This window comes from Rattus norvegicus, chromosome 15 (assembly GCF_036323735.1).
Source record: "Rattus norvegicus strain BN/NHsdMcwi chromosome 15, GRCr8, whole genome shotgun sequence".
NCBI classification, from domain to species: Eukaryota; Metazoa; Chordata; class Mammalia; order Rodentia; family Muridae; genus Rattus; species Rattus norvegicus.
In genome coordinates, this window is record NC_086033.1 from 101,489,802 (window position 1) to 101,508,873 (window position 19,072).

A 19,072-nucleotide genomic window follows, 5' to 3' on the forward strand; every position below is an offset into this window, starting at 1 on the left:
TATAATAATAACAGTGTGCTATCATAAAATTGATATGAATGTGAACTATCAAAATATCTCATATTCATCTTTCTTCTTCTTCCAGGACCATGGTTGGCCGTGAGTAACTAAGTCACAGAAAGGGGGGTCTGTTTTATAGCTGTTCCTAGAGGACCATCTCTTAGTAAAAGGCATCATGACAGGCAGCTAAATACTATGGCCCCAGATGGTATGATCCCCATTTGAGTTGTCTCCAGAGAACTCCTTGGCCAACATCTTTAAGAACTAGTGTAGCTTGGGATTGTAACATTGATTACCCCATTGCCAAGTATGGTCGAGATTTCATGGTTTGAAGTAATACTGAAATCAGATTTCTCAAAGAAATTCATTGTTCTTGGGGTATCACTGGGACCCTGAGTGGACAGTACCAAGTCTCTCTCATGGCTATCTTCTGTCCTGTCTCTCATGGCTGTGTCTCCTGTCCTGTGTCTCACAGCTGTCTCCTGTCCTGGGTTTTGAATCACTACTGTGGCTGAGAGTATTTGCACTTCTCATCCAGCCAGCATCCCTCTTTCTCCTTCTTTCTGGCTACCCAAGCCTTTGTTTCCTACAGGCAACAAACAAATGTAGTCTACATGCCATGCTGTGCACACTCTTCAACACCTTTCATTCACCAGGGAACATCATTTACAGCTATGCTAATTTATGATATACAGTTTGTTAGATTACTAACATAATTCTGCTAACACTCTCCTCTGGACTGTAAACTCCCGGTTAAGTTTATCTAAATCCAACCAATCCTAAAGGATTGGTTCCTGAGTAGGGTCTTCATTTGGTACCTGGCCACATGTCCCGTGTGGATTAAAATCAATGTATATAGGTAGAGAACAAAACGTCACCAAACCTTCGCTGCAAAGTCAACACATCCAACATAATACATAGAAACAGCTTCGTAAGTTCTGAGTCTCTAACATACCACAAAGACAGGGTCGTTGGCAGCTGAGTGTGGCAAGGCATTCGTTCCATTCAGGAAGGAGTGAGCCAAGTTATGAAGGTTCATGACCTGAGAGTCCAATGTTCCGTCTGCTTTGTCAAACCCTTCCAGCGCATTCCTGAGAGAAACCAGAGTGTGGTGACTTCAGTGAAGATCGTCAAAAGTCTCAACACTACCCAGCCATCTTCTCCTCTAAGGTTGGACAAGAATAGCTGAGGCTCCACCACCAATTGACTAAGGGCTCTCTCCCCTCCACCTTTTGTTACAATCTTCTGCAAGGGGAAGGAATTCAATCAATGCTGCCCTGTACCTGCCTGGTAACATTGTTCTCTTCCTGAACAGTGTAACTATTTATTTTCATTTTCTATACCATTGAAAGACAAGGACTATGTTTCCTTCATGTTACTGCCAGGACTTGTTTTCCCTCCCCCATATATGACCTGTGTTCAGTAAATGAATTTTGAATCAACATAGATTCTTACATTCATATTTCTCAATGAAATAGACTGTCTGCTTGGCTGGAAGACAAGTATCCTTCTAAACATACCCCAGCATTTCCCTGTTCTTCTCTTGTTTCCCTCTCTAGTTCCAAGAAATTCTAAACATTTCTCCCTGCCACAGTGATACTGGAAAGGAAGATTGCCTTGGAAGCACGGAAGGAAATGTTCATGACCTGTTTTTAGAGTTTCCTCCCCAGTAAGAACAGGCTGGGTCCTAACCATGTTATGTTCCTAACTGACTCTCAAACGATGCCAGTGATTACACTCGCAGCTCAAACCTAGAGAGAAAGCAGTCCGGATTAATAGCATTTTTATCACAAGGAAAAAACGAATGCATTCTTCTTTTTAAAACCATCTTAAAATGTTACCCTTCACCTACTTTTTTTTTTTTGCTCGAATCTTTGAAACAGAATCTCACTGGCTGGCCTGCAAATTACTATGCAGTCCAAGTTGGCCTCAGACACACATAGATCTGCCGTGCCTCTACCTCCCAAGTGCTGCAATTAAGGCATGCACCATCATGCTTGGCCCTTTGCCTACTTTTGACACCACTCTAAGGACCATGCCCACTTCCAGTGCCAGGTTCAAAGCCTGATACATTCAGCAAAATTCCTGAAATTAAGTTCTGCCTACCCTGTCCCTAGCCCAGTATAAGTTATGTAATTTGTGTGTGTGGGAGGTTGGGAGCTTGTAGAGAAAGAGAACGAATGCAGTTTGGGTGACCACCTTCTCTTCCGTGGACACCTGGATCATCTTTGTTAGAACCTTGTTTACATACATATTCACGACTACTCTTCTGTGGTGGGAGGAAACTGATGGCCGGTCTTAAAGTATTAGGCCATTATGCTTTGCGATACTTAGAGCTAAATCCAAAAGCTCCCCTGAGAGTCAGACCCTAATAGTAAGATGCGTGACTGATGAGCTTCTAATGTCCGATTTTAGAAAGTAAGAAGAGGATAAGAGTTTGAGCACCGTTGAAATGTGAGAGTTCATGAGATGCCATGGCTCCCGAGGTAATGCCTATATGTTTACAGAAATCAGAAGTTAGAATGTCATCAAACAGCCTACTTAGAAGCTGATGAAACTATAGTGTCGGTTAGAGTATATTTCTCAACACCAACCCCTCCTTACCCTGTGTTTTTAAGCCTTTCTCGAGTATTGAGATTTGGAGGTATCAGCCAATACCCGGATTCTTTTGGTCCCACTAATGCAGTGGTTCTTGAACCTGTGGGCCATGATCCCTTTGGCAAACGTCTATCTCCAAAACGTATTCACCTTACAACTCATAACAGTAGCAAAAGTGAAGTTAGAAGTAGCAACGAAAACAAGTTCATAGTCGGGTATCTCCTCATCATGAGGAACTGCATTAAAGGGTCTTGGGGTGAGGAGGGGTGGGGAGCACTGCTCTGAGAAGAGACCATCGCCTACCTGAAGCTGAAGGTTGAGTTCTGGAAGAAGGGAGGACTGTCAAACTCCTGGAGGGACAGGCAGTCTTGCACATTTTTTAAGGTTGGCAATGTCTCGTTATTTCTGCCTACTTTGTTTCTTCTCAGCAAACCTTCGTAGGTGCCATTACACAGGGTAACCCGGCGGTTGTAGTCATCCAAACTAAGATTCGCAAGATTAAAAACAGTATGTCTTAACTTGGTGGGTGGTATCATGAATTTGATCCAGGCAAATCCATGGGGGATCATGGCCGTTAGTTACTTCACAGGGTCCAAACTAGGTGTAAAAAAAACATCACCCCTAAAGATAATCGTGGACGGAGACATTTCAAAACCTGTGGTCGCCCAAGCAAGAACACAGGAGTAAATGTAATAGTAATTATCGTTCAGTTTAAAAGACAGGGACAGGTTTACAGGCAAGGTGCTGACAACTGTAATTGTAATTGAGCTTGGAAAAGTTAAAGGGGTAAAATAGTAGCTTCTATTACACAGCCAGTTTAGAGGGAATATCTGCATAGAGCTGGAAAAAGCACTTAGGACAACTGGAGACACACAGGAAGCCAAAGAAACAGCTATAATTATACAAATAAAATGTAGTAATAAAAAGTAATAAAGTAAGTAGTTATTCGAGTCTTAAATACCTTGATTTGATTGTCCTACGTTGGATACACACATGCGCACATGGTAATCAATATTATACCCCATATTTGTATAATAAAAATAATACTCGTCCCTATGCTTATTTACATGAATGTATGTACACATGTGTGTGTGGGTACAAAAACCTGAGGGTCGCATTTCCTTAGCTAGAAGCCAGCAAGTGCCAGCAAGCCTCTTCCGCTCCTCCTCCTCAAGCTGGTCCTTGAGATGGGCTTACAGACCTGCCCGGGATGCCCAGGTTATCAAGTGTGTGCTGGGATTGAAACTCTGCTTCTCACAGTTTCTCATCAAGGACTTTCTTAACCACTGAGCCGGCTCTCTGTGCTGTGAAATAATCATTTTTTTTTTAAAGTGCGAAAGCAAAAAGCACATTAGGAACTGTGTGAAGACAGCTGGAAATGAATAGTTAGGTGTTGAATGTGAGGCGGAGAGGAAGGGTCCACAAGGTCTGCCGCTGGCAGCCTGGAATCTCAGAGTACTGGTGTGTGGATGGAGGTAGATCCTAAAGACATTAGTGCATGGGCTACAAAGAGTGAGGGAAAGAGTGATGCATAGAAAAGACGAGAACATGCAAAGACAGAAGGTGCCAGGACCCCAACCTCAGCAACCAAGGCCTCCCAGGCATCATTTCCCAGAGCGTTCCAGTGAGAGCCGTCTGTGAGATCAAGGGTCCCAGAATCAGACACGTCTGCGTTCCCACAGATGATTGGTAATAAATTCATCTTCATCTAGGGCAGCTAGAAGATGTTCCAAATATTTTTTTAAAAACACACTTTGAACTCAGTGTTCTTTAGACTAGTGTGAGCACAGAAACTCCTCATGTCACTTATGAGTAGACAAAGGCACAGTGCCAATGGCGCTCTGTGGAACTCAGTGAAGTTGAGAAAGGGTATCTAAAGCATCAGCTGAGGTCTAACTGAGGGCTTGAGGACATGTACAGAACACAGAAGGTATTCCTATGCAGGTCCAGACCCCCCCTGAACACACATGTACCCCGGGACAGGTCCCTCACCACACACATCCACCCAGCACAGACCAACACCTCAGAACAACTATGTGCCTACAACCAGGGAAGTAGGCCCTGAGGTCACTGAATGACATGATATAGGAAAGCAAAGTACAACCTAAGACATGGGAATCTGGAGAGAAAAAATAAGAAGGAAGGCAAAGGAACCTCTTAGGGAATCCTTTTCTGAGCCACGATCATTTCCCCTTATCCACAATTTTGTTTTCCATGGTTAGTTCCCTGGTCAACTCTGCTCTAAAATATTCTGACAGTGTGCTGAGAAACCGGAGCATCGAGAGAGACGGCTCACATAGGTCTTCTTTGGAACACTATAATAATTGTTCTGTTTTCTCGTTAGTTATCGTTGTTGATATCTTCCGGTGCCCAATTCATAAATTAAATTTTGCACAAGTAGGGAGAGTCAGAGACACAGCATCTGGTGCTATCTGAGGTGTCAGGTAATCTGGGAACCCTGGAATGGAGCCCCAAAGGCCAGGTGGGATTACCAAACTGCACCTGCACAGAGACTGAGTCCAAGGACACTTTGAAGAGGGAATCTTTCTGGACTCTGGGTCACTTATTTTCTCGTGCAGCCTTCAGGGATTGGGAGCTATTGTTGAGCCTCCCACATCCAAGGCCTGTGCTTGTGTCCCACACAACTCCTCAGGAACCTGTGACCCAGATCCACCACCTTCCCTCCAGAGGTTTCTCTAGAGTGGTGCATGATGCTCCCACACCTAGGCCCTGCCGTCTATCCATTCCCTCCTTGCCATCCCCCACAGCCAGCCAGAGTCTGGACCTCTTTCTGTCTCAGAAATATCAGCTCTACGCCCTTGAGGACTTGTCCTGACTCCCTTCTTGGCTTCACGCACACCACTATTACAGAACTTCTCAAACTGCTTGGTGATTTATTTACCACAAATTGATCTCTGTGGATGCAGAAGAAGACCTGGCTCTTATTTCTCCATGTTCCCAGCAGAGTTGCATCACCAAGGATGTGCTTGATGATGATCGGCAAATGGTGGCCAAAGGCTAGAACTGCTCCAGGTTGTAAAATGGTGCTCCTGATCTCAAAATACAATTTCCGTGCATCTACCTTCCTGATTTCAGAGGTTTAATGCTTAAATTCCTGCCTCCCATAGGAAAACTGTCTTCAGAAACATGTAAACATAACTCATGTCCCACAGACAGAGAAATATAAAGAAACATGGTGTGCATCACCTAGAACTAAGAGAAAGTGGTGCATTACCTGTCACACACAATCTCCCAGGTAGAGAACCTTGAGTTCTGACTAATCAGGGTCGGGTCATCTTGTCTCGCTGCTCCGAGCAGCTCATCTGTGCACACGTCACACTCATTCTTCCCGGTGGCAAAGTTCCAATAGGGCAAAGCAAAGGACTCGTTGCCAATGAGTCTCTAAAAGCAAAGGGAGGGCCCGTCACTTTATGTATGTGTCTGATGCTACACAAAGGCGTCCAAGCAAAGACTGGCCTGCTCCTTGGCCAAATTCACAGTACAACTACAAATACCAATTGGATTGGCAAGGAAATATCAATGTAAAGATATAGCTGTATATATTCACATAAATATACAAATCTCACATATGCATTGTGCATACATGTAAATATGCACAATACATTTGTTCTGCCTTAATACAGAAGGAAATCATACATTTGCAACAATGTGCAACAGTATAGGTAATTTGTCAAGAGAGCAGGCTTTAGATGCTCACAGAGGGAAAAGAAAGCTATCTGAAACACTGAGGGTATTGGGTTGGTTTTTTCCCCCACTGGTTATCACTGAAATAAGTGTACTAAACATCATTTACTTCTTGAATGCAAATCCTTTTTAGATACAGAGCACACACGGTTTTGACCAACCTGGAGCTCTCTTTCCAGCCACAACAAATGGTACCTGTGCCATGTGACAAAGGCAGGCCCTTGGTGAGAGAAATCAATGGCCTTATAGGGGCGTCCTGGACCTAAAACAGTTGGGAAATAGAGATCAGAGAATAGAATACTTAAGTTAAACCTTAGCAGAGTACATCTGTGTCCAAAAGGACCACAGTGTTTTAGTTTAAAATCCATGTATCTAAACAGCAATGATAAGAACAATAACAAAGTTTCAAACACAGCACTTTGACAAACTAGCAACTTTCATTCCTCAAACTTTTTTTTTTCTTTTCTTTTCTTTTTAGCAGAGAGCTGGAAAATTCAAGTCAATCTCAGCAGTCAGGGTCCTGTTACAAATTTTAATTTTTACACAACAATGCATTACAATAAAATGCTGTCTAAAAGTGTCAATCCTTAATACCTAAATGAAATGCATTTTAAGGATTTTCTGACTTGCTCTTTAAAATCACATAAATTTATAACAGAGGAACTACTTAATAATGTAGCAACTTCAACCACACTCAGTGCTAATGCAGCCTTTATACATCCAAAAAGAACTTTTCGAGAATACTGCCTCACCCATCAATCAGCTAGAACCACAAGCTGACAAGTATGGTCACTGAGACCAGAAGAGGAAAAAAATATGCTGGAACCAATTTAGCTGGCCACTGGAACTGTCAATTCCAGCGAAGCGCTTTGGGCAATTTAACGCCCTTCTTGCTGCCTGCTCTCCATCCATCTTCCGCCTTTCACAGCAGCTTTTGATGGTTATGCAGAAACTTCAGCTCACTTTAGCGCTTTCAAAGTACCTGTAATAACTTCAGAGAGCCGAACAGACGTGAATATAAATTCAGCTCCTAGATAGGACCAGAAACTATAGTTTTCCTTTCCTCTTGAGAGGCTATCTTCTCATAAAGCAAAAATTCCTCAGAGTAAAGACAGGAAAACGATAAAGGCTTTTAGCCTCATCTGTGGATAAAGGAAGATGGATGCTTCCCCGTGAGGCAGGTTTTAACAACGCTCACACTAAAAGCAGAGCATCTGTCACTGATGCTGGCCACACCACCTTTCTAAAAATTCGTTTTTGACTAAAGAAAAGTTTCACGTTTTCTACACAAAACGATGAGAGGAACGCCAAAGGCTAGGGACTGGTGATGTGCGTGAGAGAAGGAGATGCTGAGAGAGCTGCACCACCCCTAAGGCACTCAATGACTTTGTTCACCCTGACCCAGGGAGGGGACCCAGAAGTAGGGATAGCAGCAGAAATAGCCAAGTGTATAGGCTGCTATGAATCTAGAATGGACTCAAAGTCTCCTAGAACAAACCAATGGCTTCTCCTCAGACCACGGGTTAAATAGGGGCGAAGTTGTAGCTGTTTGATTGCTGAAGTGTGACTGTCAACTTCCTGTGCCATATCCCAACCAGTCCTCACATTTTTTAGGTTCTGGGGGAGTCCTCGATATTTCACAAGCATCATTTCATTATGATAGTGGGGGACATGCGCACCATAGCGCATGTTGGGGTCAAAGGACATCTTCATGAAATCCAAGAAGCCTCCCAGCATTTTGAAATTGTGTTGTCAAGGAAACATTTAAGCAGAGCCGTAGCAACGTAGAGTTCCCACTTAGCATGTAGATGATTATGCCTGCGTTAGATGCTTTACAAAGTGGTGAAATGAGCTGATGCCCATGGCCAGCAAGAAGATAAAGACCCATGCTACTTTAGTCTGGACACCTGAGTTTGATCGACCACATCAAAGCAGAAGGAGAGGACAGTGATCAGAAGATGCCACCTGTCCTACAAGGAAGCAACCTCAAGCGAGCATCCAACTGAAAACCTAAAGACATGTGAGTTCAAGGGGTCCCCACATTTCTAGTACAGATACTGCAATTCAGGACAAGGAACTGCTGTGCTCCTTGGCATGGGTTCAGTTAATTCTCTACTTTGAAGAAAAGGCCAGAGCCAGCTTTAAGCCAAAGTTGATTTTTTTCCCCTGGACTCAGAATAAATTTGCCTCTACTTTGCTCAGGTCTTTGAGGATTAAGTTTCACAGAGAGCTAGGATTAGTCTCTGAACCAGGAATATAAACTAGAGAGGTTTGAAGTATCTGCGGAACAGAAAGAAACTGCCTCATTTGAGCTACAGGCGGTGTTTGGTAATTCTGCCAGACCCACCTCGCTTGAGGTTGCTCCCTGTTAATTAACTTGTATCAAATGACTTCCCATCCCATATCCCCACCCAGTCACAAGCCTCTAATAATGCATGTTAAGCCAATGGGGAAAACCCACCTAATAATGTGTCTCGAACAGAATAATAATGGAGCCACACAAAAAAGTCATACACGCTGCAATTGGCAATCTGGGGCTGGGTTCCGTTGGGCCCAAGCAGCCCCAGCCAGTGCTGCGTGGTGATCACGTAGTCTGGGTGGATAGTCTTCTTCGCTAGGTCTAAGGCGCTCAAGAACTGCTCCCTCTCCTGGGCAGTCAGGGAATGGATATTCTGCCTTAGGACTGGTGGCTTCTTCTGATTACAGTCGGGGCCGGTCCAGCCAAACTTGCAGCCTCCACAATTATAACCAGCAAAGTTTCCTGATTTAAAAAAAAGGGGGAGGGGGAGACAGGAAGTAGGTGTGAGGTTATACACTTTGGGAGAAAGTTCTCAATTGGAATTCCAGGTAGAATGTTCCAGAAGAACAGAGATTAAGAGTGGGAACGAAGGGCGCTGACACGGGGAAAACTATGACAGGACACGGAGGGAGAGAAAACACCGGATAGGGTACAGGGGCCTCCGAGAACCCAGGCCCCTCGCTGCTGCCTTGTTTTTGGGCTTGCATCCTCTACTACTGTCTGGAAACCATATTAGTGTTAAAGCAGACAAGGAGAAGTGGGGAGAAAGAGGAGAAGAGGGAAGGAGAGGAGGAGGAGGAGGAAGAAGAGGAAGAGGAGGAGGAAGAGAGAAAGAGAGGAGGAGGAGTGGGAGGAGGAGGGGGGAGGGAAAGGAGGGGAGGGGGAGGCGGCTTCGTGCCCAGAATCTCAGCATGTGTCTAGCTTTGGAAATCATGTTTTCAACATAGCCATTAAGGTAAAATTGGGGAAGGGGAGCAGCAGCCCCTAGCCCCGTAGGACTGTACTCTACGCAAAGGGAAGCTACATGAAAACACAGCGATCGTCGGGAAGCCCAGGGGAGAGGTCTCAGAAGACACAAGCCCTGCTCACACCTCAGGCTTCCGCTTCCAGCACTTGTAGAAAGTCACTTCTGTGGCTTCTGTCCCTGCCTGCAACGATTTGTTGCAGTGGCCCCAGCAGAGGAACTCCTCTGCTCTTGGGTGTCCTGGAGCTATCTCTTCTAAGTCCTCTGCACACCCCAACCTGGTCTAATTTTGCTAATCCCGGCTGTCTTTGCCGGCCCACACTACTTGGCCGGCGCAGACTGATCCACAGACTTAATGAACAATCCCGGCACTCAGGAAGCACAGAAAGGTGGATCTCTGTGGGTCTTTGAGGTCAGCCAGGTTTACATAGTGGGTTCCAGCGTGAGACAGCCAGGGCTACACAGTGTGATCCTGTCTCGAAAATAATAATAATAATAATAATAATAATAATAATAATAACAACAATAATAATAATAATAATAATAATAATAATAATACAGCAGCAACAATGACAAACAAGCTGACTTGCAGAATTTGGGTGGCATCTAACTTTAAAAATGCCGGTTCATTTCACAAAGGAGACAGCATTAAGACAAAAATCGATGCTGTCTGGCAAATCATAAAAGTGAATTAACCGCTATGATGTGGAGATGTGCAAATTCTTTAGAATTTCTGTCCGCAACAAAGCAACTCTCCCTTCCCACACCAAGAGGACAAGAACTAGTGAGAAAGTTCTCAGACGCTCCCCAGGACTGGCGGCTAAGCCTAAATTCTTTACTTGCCTTTGCCCTCAACTTCGTGGGTTTTCTGCTTTGGCAAAATCAACGGCTCATTCCTTAGGAACACTGAGAGGGAAGGTCTAGCTGTTCTTCCCCAAGAAGATAATAGTCTTATCTCCAGAAGATTAAAGGGCTGACTCCAAGTACTTAACGCCGATGACCAGCTCCCGCTCATTCTGTGCTTCCGCCTACAGCCCTTTTACTGCATCTTTCCTGTGCCCGGAACACTTTTCCAACGTCCCTCCCTGTGTAAGCTACGTACCCTGCTTTTAAGTTCAAGACAGATCACCTCTATACCACATTTGGGAAGAGCTGATTGAGGGGTATGGAACCCAGGGCTTCAGCCACTGATCTGCATCCCCAGCCTGGGACCCAGAACCTCAGAATGACCTGAGCTGTGTTCCCTCGGCCACTTGGAAACACTGCTTGTTTATTTATGTATAGTCATCAACAAGGCCTGACTCAGTGGTGGAGCACTCGTTTTCCATGCCCCACGTCATCAGGAAAAAAAGAAAGAAATACCTATTACCCACTGGGGTAACTTTAATTCGGATAGCTTTTCTTTTTTTTTTTTTTTTTTTTTTTTTTTTTTTTGAGAAGTGATCAGAAAAAAATTTATATTCGAAGAAGAATACTTACTACTCAATTGCTCACTCGGTCAAACTTGCATCAGTTTTTAAAGTCTCTGCTCAGAAAGCTATAGTCATCTCTCTTCAGTGGGAAAGAACCCAAGACCAGTGGACAGGAAAACATGCACACAAGCAAAAGGATGTGAGTGCTTTTTGCTCTGCGTGTGTGTGTGTGTGTGTATGAATGTGTGTGTGAGTGTATGTATGTGTGTGAGTTTGTGTATGTGTGTGAGTATGTGTATGTGTGGGTATGTGTGTGAAAGTGTGTATGAGTGTATGTGAGTGTGTGTGTACGTGAGTATGTGTGAGTGCGTGTGAGTGTATGTGAGTGCTTATCTGTGAGTGAATGTGTGTGTATGTGAGTGTGTGTGTATGTGTGTGTGTGTATGTGTATGTGTGTGAGTGAATGTGTGTATGTGAGTGTGTGAGTGTATGTGAGTGTATGTGAGTGAATGTGTGTGTATGTGTGTGTATGTGAGTGTGTGTATGTGTGTGAGTGTGTGTATGTGTGTGAGTGTATGTGTGTGAGTGTGTGTATGTGTGTGAGTGTGTGTGAATGTGTGTGTGAGTGTGTGTATGTGTGAGTGTGTATGTGTGTGTGAATGTGTGTGTATGTGAATGTGTGTGTATGTGAGTGTGTATGTGTGTGAGTGTGTGAATGTGTGTGTGAGTATGTGTATGTGTGAGTGTATGTGTGAGTGTGTGTGTATGTGTGAGTGTGTGTATGTGTGTGTGTGTGAGTGTGTGTGTGTGAGTGTGTGTGTGTGTGCTTGTTGTTGTTTCTCATGTCCATACGCATCTTTGTGGGTCTGTGTGCATGTGCATATGTGCATGATAAAAGTCATCAAGCATCTTCTACCTCTCTCCACTTTATTTTTGAGAGAATCTCACTGAATCTAAGCTCACCAAATTCAGCTAGACTGTCTGGCCCACAAGCTCCAGGAACCAACAACCCTCCTCTGCCTTTGCAGTCCTGGAATTCCAAGCGCACATGGAGAGCTGGGGAAATGGCTTGTAGATTAACATCCCTGCTGCTCTTGCAGAGGGCCCAGGTGCATTTCCTAGCACGCACACGGCAGCCCACAACGGTACACAACTGCAGCTCCGGGGGATCTGAGACCATCTTCTGGCCCAACCGTGTACATGCAGGCAAACACCCATAGACACAAAATAAAAACAAATAAATATTTTTAATAATAAAGGGGTTATTGGGTTTGGTTTGGTTTGGTTTGGTTTGGTTTGGTTTGGTTTGATTTTGTTTGGTGTGGTTTTCACGGAGGAGACCAGAGGGAAATGGAGGGCAGTTAGCTGGGCTGTCTGAGGTGACTGTCTAGCTCATCCTGCTTGCTGAACCTTCATTTACAATGATCCAAGTGATCAAAACTTAAAACTTTTAACACTTTAAAGTTTATAGTTGGCTTTATGTTATCTTAAATAAAACATTCTCTTCAATAAAGTCATAAAACAAGGTCAATGGATTCAGTTTCTCTCACTAATGCTTCCTACGGATATTAAAATCATTAAAAAGTAAGAAGATAATAGTAAAGGTCTTTTGTATTTTGTTTTGTTTTGTTTTTATAAATACAATGAGCCGGGCCCTCTGGGCGGCTCTGCATGGTTGGCCGGAGACCATGGTTGCGTGTCAAATGTTTTACCAGCAGAGACGTCTCCTCCATTCATTCTACTTAGTTTTTTGAATGGACTAAAAACAGCCCTAAAAAAAACATTTTAAATAGTAAGAAAAAAATCTTAAACGTTCTAGCAGTGACTTTAATACACTTTTAATTCTCACATTAAAAGTCATGAATTATTTCTGACTCGGTTATCTATGTGGTAAATAGCACACTGCACATCGATACCTAATTACGGACAGCACTAAGCAGCGGGTGTGAAATTGAGGATGTTCGCAGACGGAAGGGGATACATAGGAAATTCCATACTCTCGACATAATCCTTACCTGAACTTAAATTTTTTTAAAAAAAAAAATACTCTTTCCTGTAAAGAACAAAAGGAAAAAATTGGGGTCTCTCAAAGATGGGTACATAAGATTAAAATGCATTATTCACAAACATAAAGTTGCCAGTATAAATGGGATAAATAAAAGATAGTCTATTCTAAGAAGTGATCTTAAAATGAATTTCAGTATGCTTTCCTCTGTCCTCACAGCTTTTTATATTTTTAGACAAGTTGTTACTCCTGGTGGCTTTGAGCTCAACCTTTCTGAACGTATCGTGTCAAAATAAGAGTTCTACGCTACAGAGTTTTGTGAAAAATTAAGTGTGGTGCTGTAGAGCCCAGAGAATGGCATCGGGGCTCAACAGGCTCCATGCCAAGTGTTGCTGCTGATAGTCTTAGAAAGCTCCGCTTTTCAAGTGGAAGAGCAATGACTTGTCTTCAGCTATTGCTACCTCGATCCCTTGAGCATCACGTCCCTCACCCCCTCTCTATACCTCATGGGCTCAACACCCTGAGTATAATGTCATTCATAATGAGATAAAAGTCATTTGAGCGAGTGATGGAGGGAAGACCAGAAACTGGAGGACGGAGGCATGTATTAGACACTGGGAATGGAGACACAAACGAGGTATCACTGGGGAGTAGAGGGAGTGGGGACGCCTGCTCGAGAGGCAGCTGCACACCTGGAGCTGCAGGAAAAGTAGAAACAGAAAGAAACAAAGTGTTGTGGCATGTCAAAAGACAAAACAAACACTCCTGACTCTGGAGAAGACCCACAGGGCTTCACAACACCGATGAGCACAGAAGTGGGATGGAGGCACACACACAAACACACACACGCACACATGCAACTACTCACTAGAAAATACTTGCTACTTATTGTTTATAATCCAGAGGTTTACTCAGTTTTAAAAAATTCCTTTTCTACATACATATGCCGTCCCTCCTGTTTTAGCTTACCGAGGACCTGGCCTGAACAGTGTATCAAAATACTGAAAACTAGCAAAATGCAACGGCTCTGTTACTCTTTCAATTTCCTGGTTGTAACTTACACCAGCCTAATAGGAGTTAGTCTTCTCCTTCGTGCACAGGCGGTAAGAAATACAAGTAGAACTCATTTTAAAAGATTATGTTTGCTGCTGGGGTGGGACATGGGGAAGGGAGGGAGGGGATGATTCCAATCTATCTCACACTGAGTCAAATCGTCCGTGAGGAAAAATTAAACTTAAACAGTCAAGGGGGCTAAGTCCTCTCCTGACTTAGAACCAGGATGGGGAAAAAGAAAACATCTACACACCACAAGTCCCTACATGCGCTGCATGGCTTAAACTCAAAACGCTATTAGACTAACTAAGCTTAACGAGCACCGATTAGTGAGTTTACAAGGAACTCTAAATAGCCTATCCCTTTTAATTAGAGATTCTATTATTTTAATAACAATACTCTGTGCTCACACAGGTTCTTTCATCTGCAGAGCTCAAAAAGATTTTACAAGTGTGGCTTCATCATTATCCCCATTTCAGAGATTGGAAAATGAGGCACTTAGTCATTGTACAAACAAGAAGTTCTCAGCCAACTGTTCAAAAACTATTTAGTGCCCAAGGATTTCAAAAAGCCCAAAGGTACAGCTGCAAGTAGCATCTAAATGCTAACTGTCAGGTAAGCCACAGAAGAAAATGGCCAATGCCAAAATCTCCTGAAGCATGTGTGGCTCCTCCTGATAAATCTACTCAGTGCTTTTTTCCCGATTTATCCCAACCAATTATAGAGAGATACTCTATAGGGAATTGAGACACCAAATTTGCTTATTTTATTTTAGTTTTGTAGTTTTCCTTGATGAGGCTAAAGCTTCTCTCGCCAGCCTGTAGTAGAGCGTGGAGCAATTATTTTCTCGAGGAATCGGCGAAATGCAGAGGTCACCAGCATTCTGCTGGCCACACACTAATTTCCATCTCTGCCCTAAAAACTTCAGGTTGGCCAGGAGAGTCCAAAGTGCTCCATTTGCAAATGCTCTGGACAGCTCCCAGAGCCAAGGGCCTTTGGGATGCTCAAAGTCAGGTATAAATTGCACATAGTCCCTGAGAACCACAAAGACACTACTCAAGGAAGGCAAATCACTCACTCTTTAAAAGGGGAAATAAAAGAACATGTCTTTGAAACAGCTGGCCCATCATCAAATGATGGCAACTATGTAGACAAAGCAGCTTTCCATTGCAAGTCTCTAAGACGGAGGGGTGGGGCAGGGAAGGAGACTGAGGATGTAGCTCAGTAGTAGACTGTCTGCTTAATGTGTGTAAGTCCTGGGTTCAAGTCCCAGAATAAAAGAAAAAAAAACATAATGAGTTGAAAAGGGGAGGAGGAGAGGTTGTGGGATCAACCCACAGATGAACCTGAAAGAAACTGTTCAGTGAAGTAAGTCCCCACTGTACAACACTGTCTGGTTCACCCTCAGTGAGGCACCTAAAGCAGTCAGCTAACCAGAGCGGACAAGAGCACTGTGGTTACCAGGAGGGATGGCAGAGGAGGAAATATAGAGGCTCCACTGAATGAGTATGGAGTCACAGTGACAGACGGTAAGTTTTGGATATCCACTCTCTAGCATGGTGTTGTACACTTATGAATGTGCTAACAAGATAAAGCTCGTGTAAAGTATTCTTGAAAAAGGCAGAAAAGCAAGAACACAAGAAAACCTGTTGGAGGCATCGAACATGTCCATTCCCTTGACTGTTGTGAGAGGAACAGGACTGTGAAACTGTGCACATCTACGGACTTGCTGTTATACATGTTGATTGTGTGCAGAATCTTGTGTGGAAATCATACTTCTTAAAGCTAGATAAAAAGAGTAATCTGTCAAAGTATTATGAACAGTACGCATTAAGCAGCCTTAGCACATGTGGTCTGCAGTGCAGAATGAGCAGTGGTCGGGAGTGAGTCAGAGACAAAGAAGTCTTAGAAAGGAGGTGAACCACCAGCGAGGATGGACCCTCGAGGGTCATCGAGGCTGGTGGGTGGGGCGGCTGCAGATGCAGACTATGCCCTGAGGAAGGAAGGCCTGCTTCAAGGAACTGGCCTCTGGAAATGTGATGTTTGACATCTGAAACTTGTGGAGGATCATCCTATGCCTGACCCATTCCCTGTTTTGTTCCTAAAGTAGGTCAGTTTGACGCACATTTCTGCTCCTTCTTGCGGAATATTCAAAATACTTCCTGGAGAAAGAGACACTGCAGACGAGCCTACTCTTCTGCTATGTCCTGTGCTTTCCCCTTCCGAGTGCGAACTATAAAAAGGAGGTAGGATGAGGATGCTGCTTCCTCTGACCTGCTAAAGCATTCTGCCCCAGGACTCTAAAACAGGATGCTCAGCCTTTGAAAAACACAGCATTTTGCCACCTACTGACCTGGAAATAATTCTCACAGGTGTCTCTGGCATGCACAAGGTTCTGGGTTCTTCTCTCTCTCTCTCTCTCTCTCTCTCTCTCTCTCTCTCTCTCTCAGTACTTCTAACATAATAACTACTTTATTACAGAATGATAAGGGCAGAACTTTTGGACTGCTCACACCTTCCCTCTGTGGTAGCGTTTCTGACGCTGACATAGCTGGAGTGCGCATAATTTCCTGGGTTTCAGCATCACGTGTGAAAGCAGAAATTAGCCAGAAGGGAAAGCTGCATGCAGCTGGCCACGGAGGAGCATCTTCTGAGGGCTTTGTTGGAAATGCTGCTTGCAGGAGTTTTATTTTTAATGCCCTGCCAGACTCTGAGTGCTTATTACAGCTGTGCCCGGTTTCTGGAAACCAGAAGTGGGATAGAGGAGGACTTAAGAAATCTAGAAAAGCAGAGAAAATGTATATTTCATAGAAGCAAGTATTGGGAGAGACCCTGGTTGCAAAGGAAGGACAGTGGGCAGGTCTGATACTGCCCAATTGGAAATTAGACAATGGTAGAAGGAAGCCACCCTAATAGCACTTCTCTGAGGAAGTTTCTTTGGCCCATCTCCTTAACTCTGGCAAAGTTACAGTCCAGTCCTGGCTTGAACAAGGCAGAAGGGCCCGGTCTGTGGTCTATTCAAATCCCAAGAAATGCTGAGAACAGCTCTGTGGCACCTGCCTCCTCTGCGCCTGCCCGGTGCCAAGCCGCACCCAGCGCCTCAGCAAGTGCAAACCCATTGCAGGAGAGGTCCCGATCCAGCTTGAAAGGACTTGTTCTCATTTCAAAGCAGGCTCCCCATTCCTGTAGCCTCCCCTCCCAACAAACAAGCCAAAGGTATGTTGGCATGTGTCCAGAAACTCAGGCGTGGCCCACGCAGTGTTGACTTAGTTTTCATAAGTACATGTACAGGGCGTGAAAGGTGTTAGCATCTGAATGAATAGACCTGCCAACCAGAAACAGCTAGCCTAGCAGTTCGTCACCAGTGTCGTCTCTCCCTCAGAAGGGATCGCTCTCCTCTCTAGGATTCTCCAAGCTCAAATGCAGTGACAGCTGGGTCTGCCCAAGTGTCCTCACCTGTGCATTTGCAAGTCCGGTTGAAGAATTTTCTTGGCCACTGCTCACGGTCATCCTGATTTCGAAGGACGTAAGGGCCGCTCCAGGGCCTGGTGTCTGTCTGCACCTCGGTGCACTGGCCGCGACCGTCTAGAAAGCCGCATATGTTGTTTGCCTCGGGGCCCAGGGGCGGGCAGCATTCTTTGTTCAGCACGCCATCCAAGGTCATGCAGACGCGGGGAAACTGAGCCCGAGCTCCGAGCAGAATTCCGCAGCCCAGGCAACCCAGCAGAAGCCCCCATCGCACGAGGCCCATGCCTTCTTAATTGGGAGGCCCGGCTCGGCTTCCCACCTGTTTTCTGTCTGGCTACCCTCCTTGTCTTCCACTCCTGAGTTCTGGGGCCTTCACTCACTCAAAATCTCCTTTCCTTTCCTTCTCTCGCTGTTTAGTTCTAGCCCTTTCCTCTCACCCTCTCAGAATTCCCACCTAAATCACAGAGCCTACACGTGTGCACATGTGTACGCGCACATGCTATTTTATGTGACTCAAACAACTAACACAAATTTAATTTCATCAGAAGCTCCTCTAACATCAAGTTTAATGAGGGGCGCGCTTCTCGCCAGTCTTCCTTGTTAAATCGGGCTCTGTCTAATTGAGTTAATTTACAGAGCGCTCCAGCTGTACGGCTTATTATGCTGCTGTTTCTAAGCCTCCTCCTCTCCGTAGCCCTTGACCTTAATTGCCTTGAACTCAGTTCAAAAGCCAAGCACCGTGTTGCCTTTATTCTCTCCGGCTCGCCAAGCCACGGGGCCCCGGTGGGGCGTGGGGGAGGGGCTGGGAGAAGCCATCATTAAGGGGATTATAACCAGAGAAATCCTCTTTGTTAGCACATGACCCCAAGTGCACAATGAAGCTGATAAAGTGTCTGGCTTTGTGTCAGGAGGGCAAAATCGGCCTCTTTATCGGGCTCATGGGTCCCAGCCAAGCTTGTGACCTCAGGCCTCCCCGTGCGTCAATAGATACAGCGAGCATTCCGTCAAAGCCCCTTTACAGACCTGTGCATTGCTAAGCACTTCTCCCTCATGACTGCTGGCTGACATGGGAGAGGCCGCCACAGGAGATCACGCAGCCCCCCCCAAATAAAGAAACGCTTATTTAAAGCCAGTATACAAGGAACTGCTTTGTTTGCACAATCAGGAGGAATCCTCTTGCTTCCAAATAACAACCCCCTCTTCTCCTGCTCAGCACATCCCTGAAGCAGATTTCTTTTTAATTTGCAGAGAAAAGTATGCCACCAATTATTCCCAATTGTCAATTCTCTGTAAGGAAGGCAAAGGGACAAGTTGGAGAGGGGCTTGCAAGGAAATCTTTTGATGAGAGTGAAGTTTGGCATAATCAAGCTTTAATTTAGGAAGGAATGCCGCTACATGTTTCCTCCAGGGTACCATGGACAGTGGTGGCCATTTGCAGGAGCATTTGTTCCTTCCTAGTGCAAACAGGACTATCTTGGTGTCATGAGATCTGTACCAACTGCTGACTTAAAATTATTCCAGTTGGCATCTGAGAATGCCTTGTACATGAATGTAAAGTGCCTTATTAA

General features: G+C 44.7%; 1 protein-coding gene across 1 annotated transcript in view; it reads right to left on the minus strand.

The window, feature by feature from the left end:
• The window catches only part of Dct (dopachrome tautomerase), a 38,871-nt gene extending 20,643 nt beyond the window's left edge, over positions 1-18,228 (minus strand). Inside the window, exons 1-6 of the mRNA NM_001427268.1 lie at positions 17,493-18,228; positions 8,765-9,064; positions 6,465-6,565; positions 5,834-6,000; positions 2,902-3,081; positions 956-1,091 (exon numbers count right to left, since the gene is read on the minus strand). Coding sequence (NP_001414197.1) covers positions 956-1,091; positions 2,902-3,081; positions 5,834-6,000; positions 6,465-6,565; positions 8,765-9,064; positions 17,493-17,787 — 1,179 coding nt within the window. The 5' untranslated portion in view covers positions 17,788-18,228. The remainder of the gene's footprint in view (positions 1-955; positions 1,092-2,901; positions 3,082-5,833; positions 6,001-6,464; positions 6,566-8,764; positions 9,065-17,492) is intronic.
• Between the last annotated feature and the right edge of the window lie 844 nt (positions 18,229-19,072).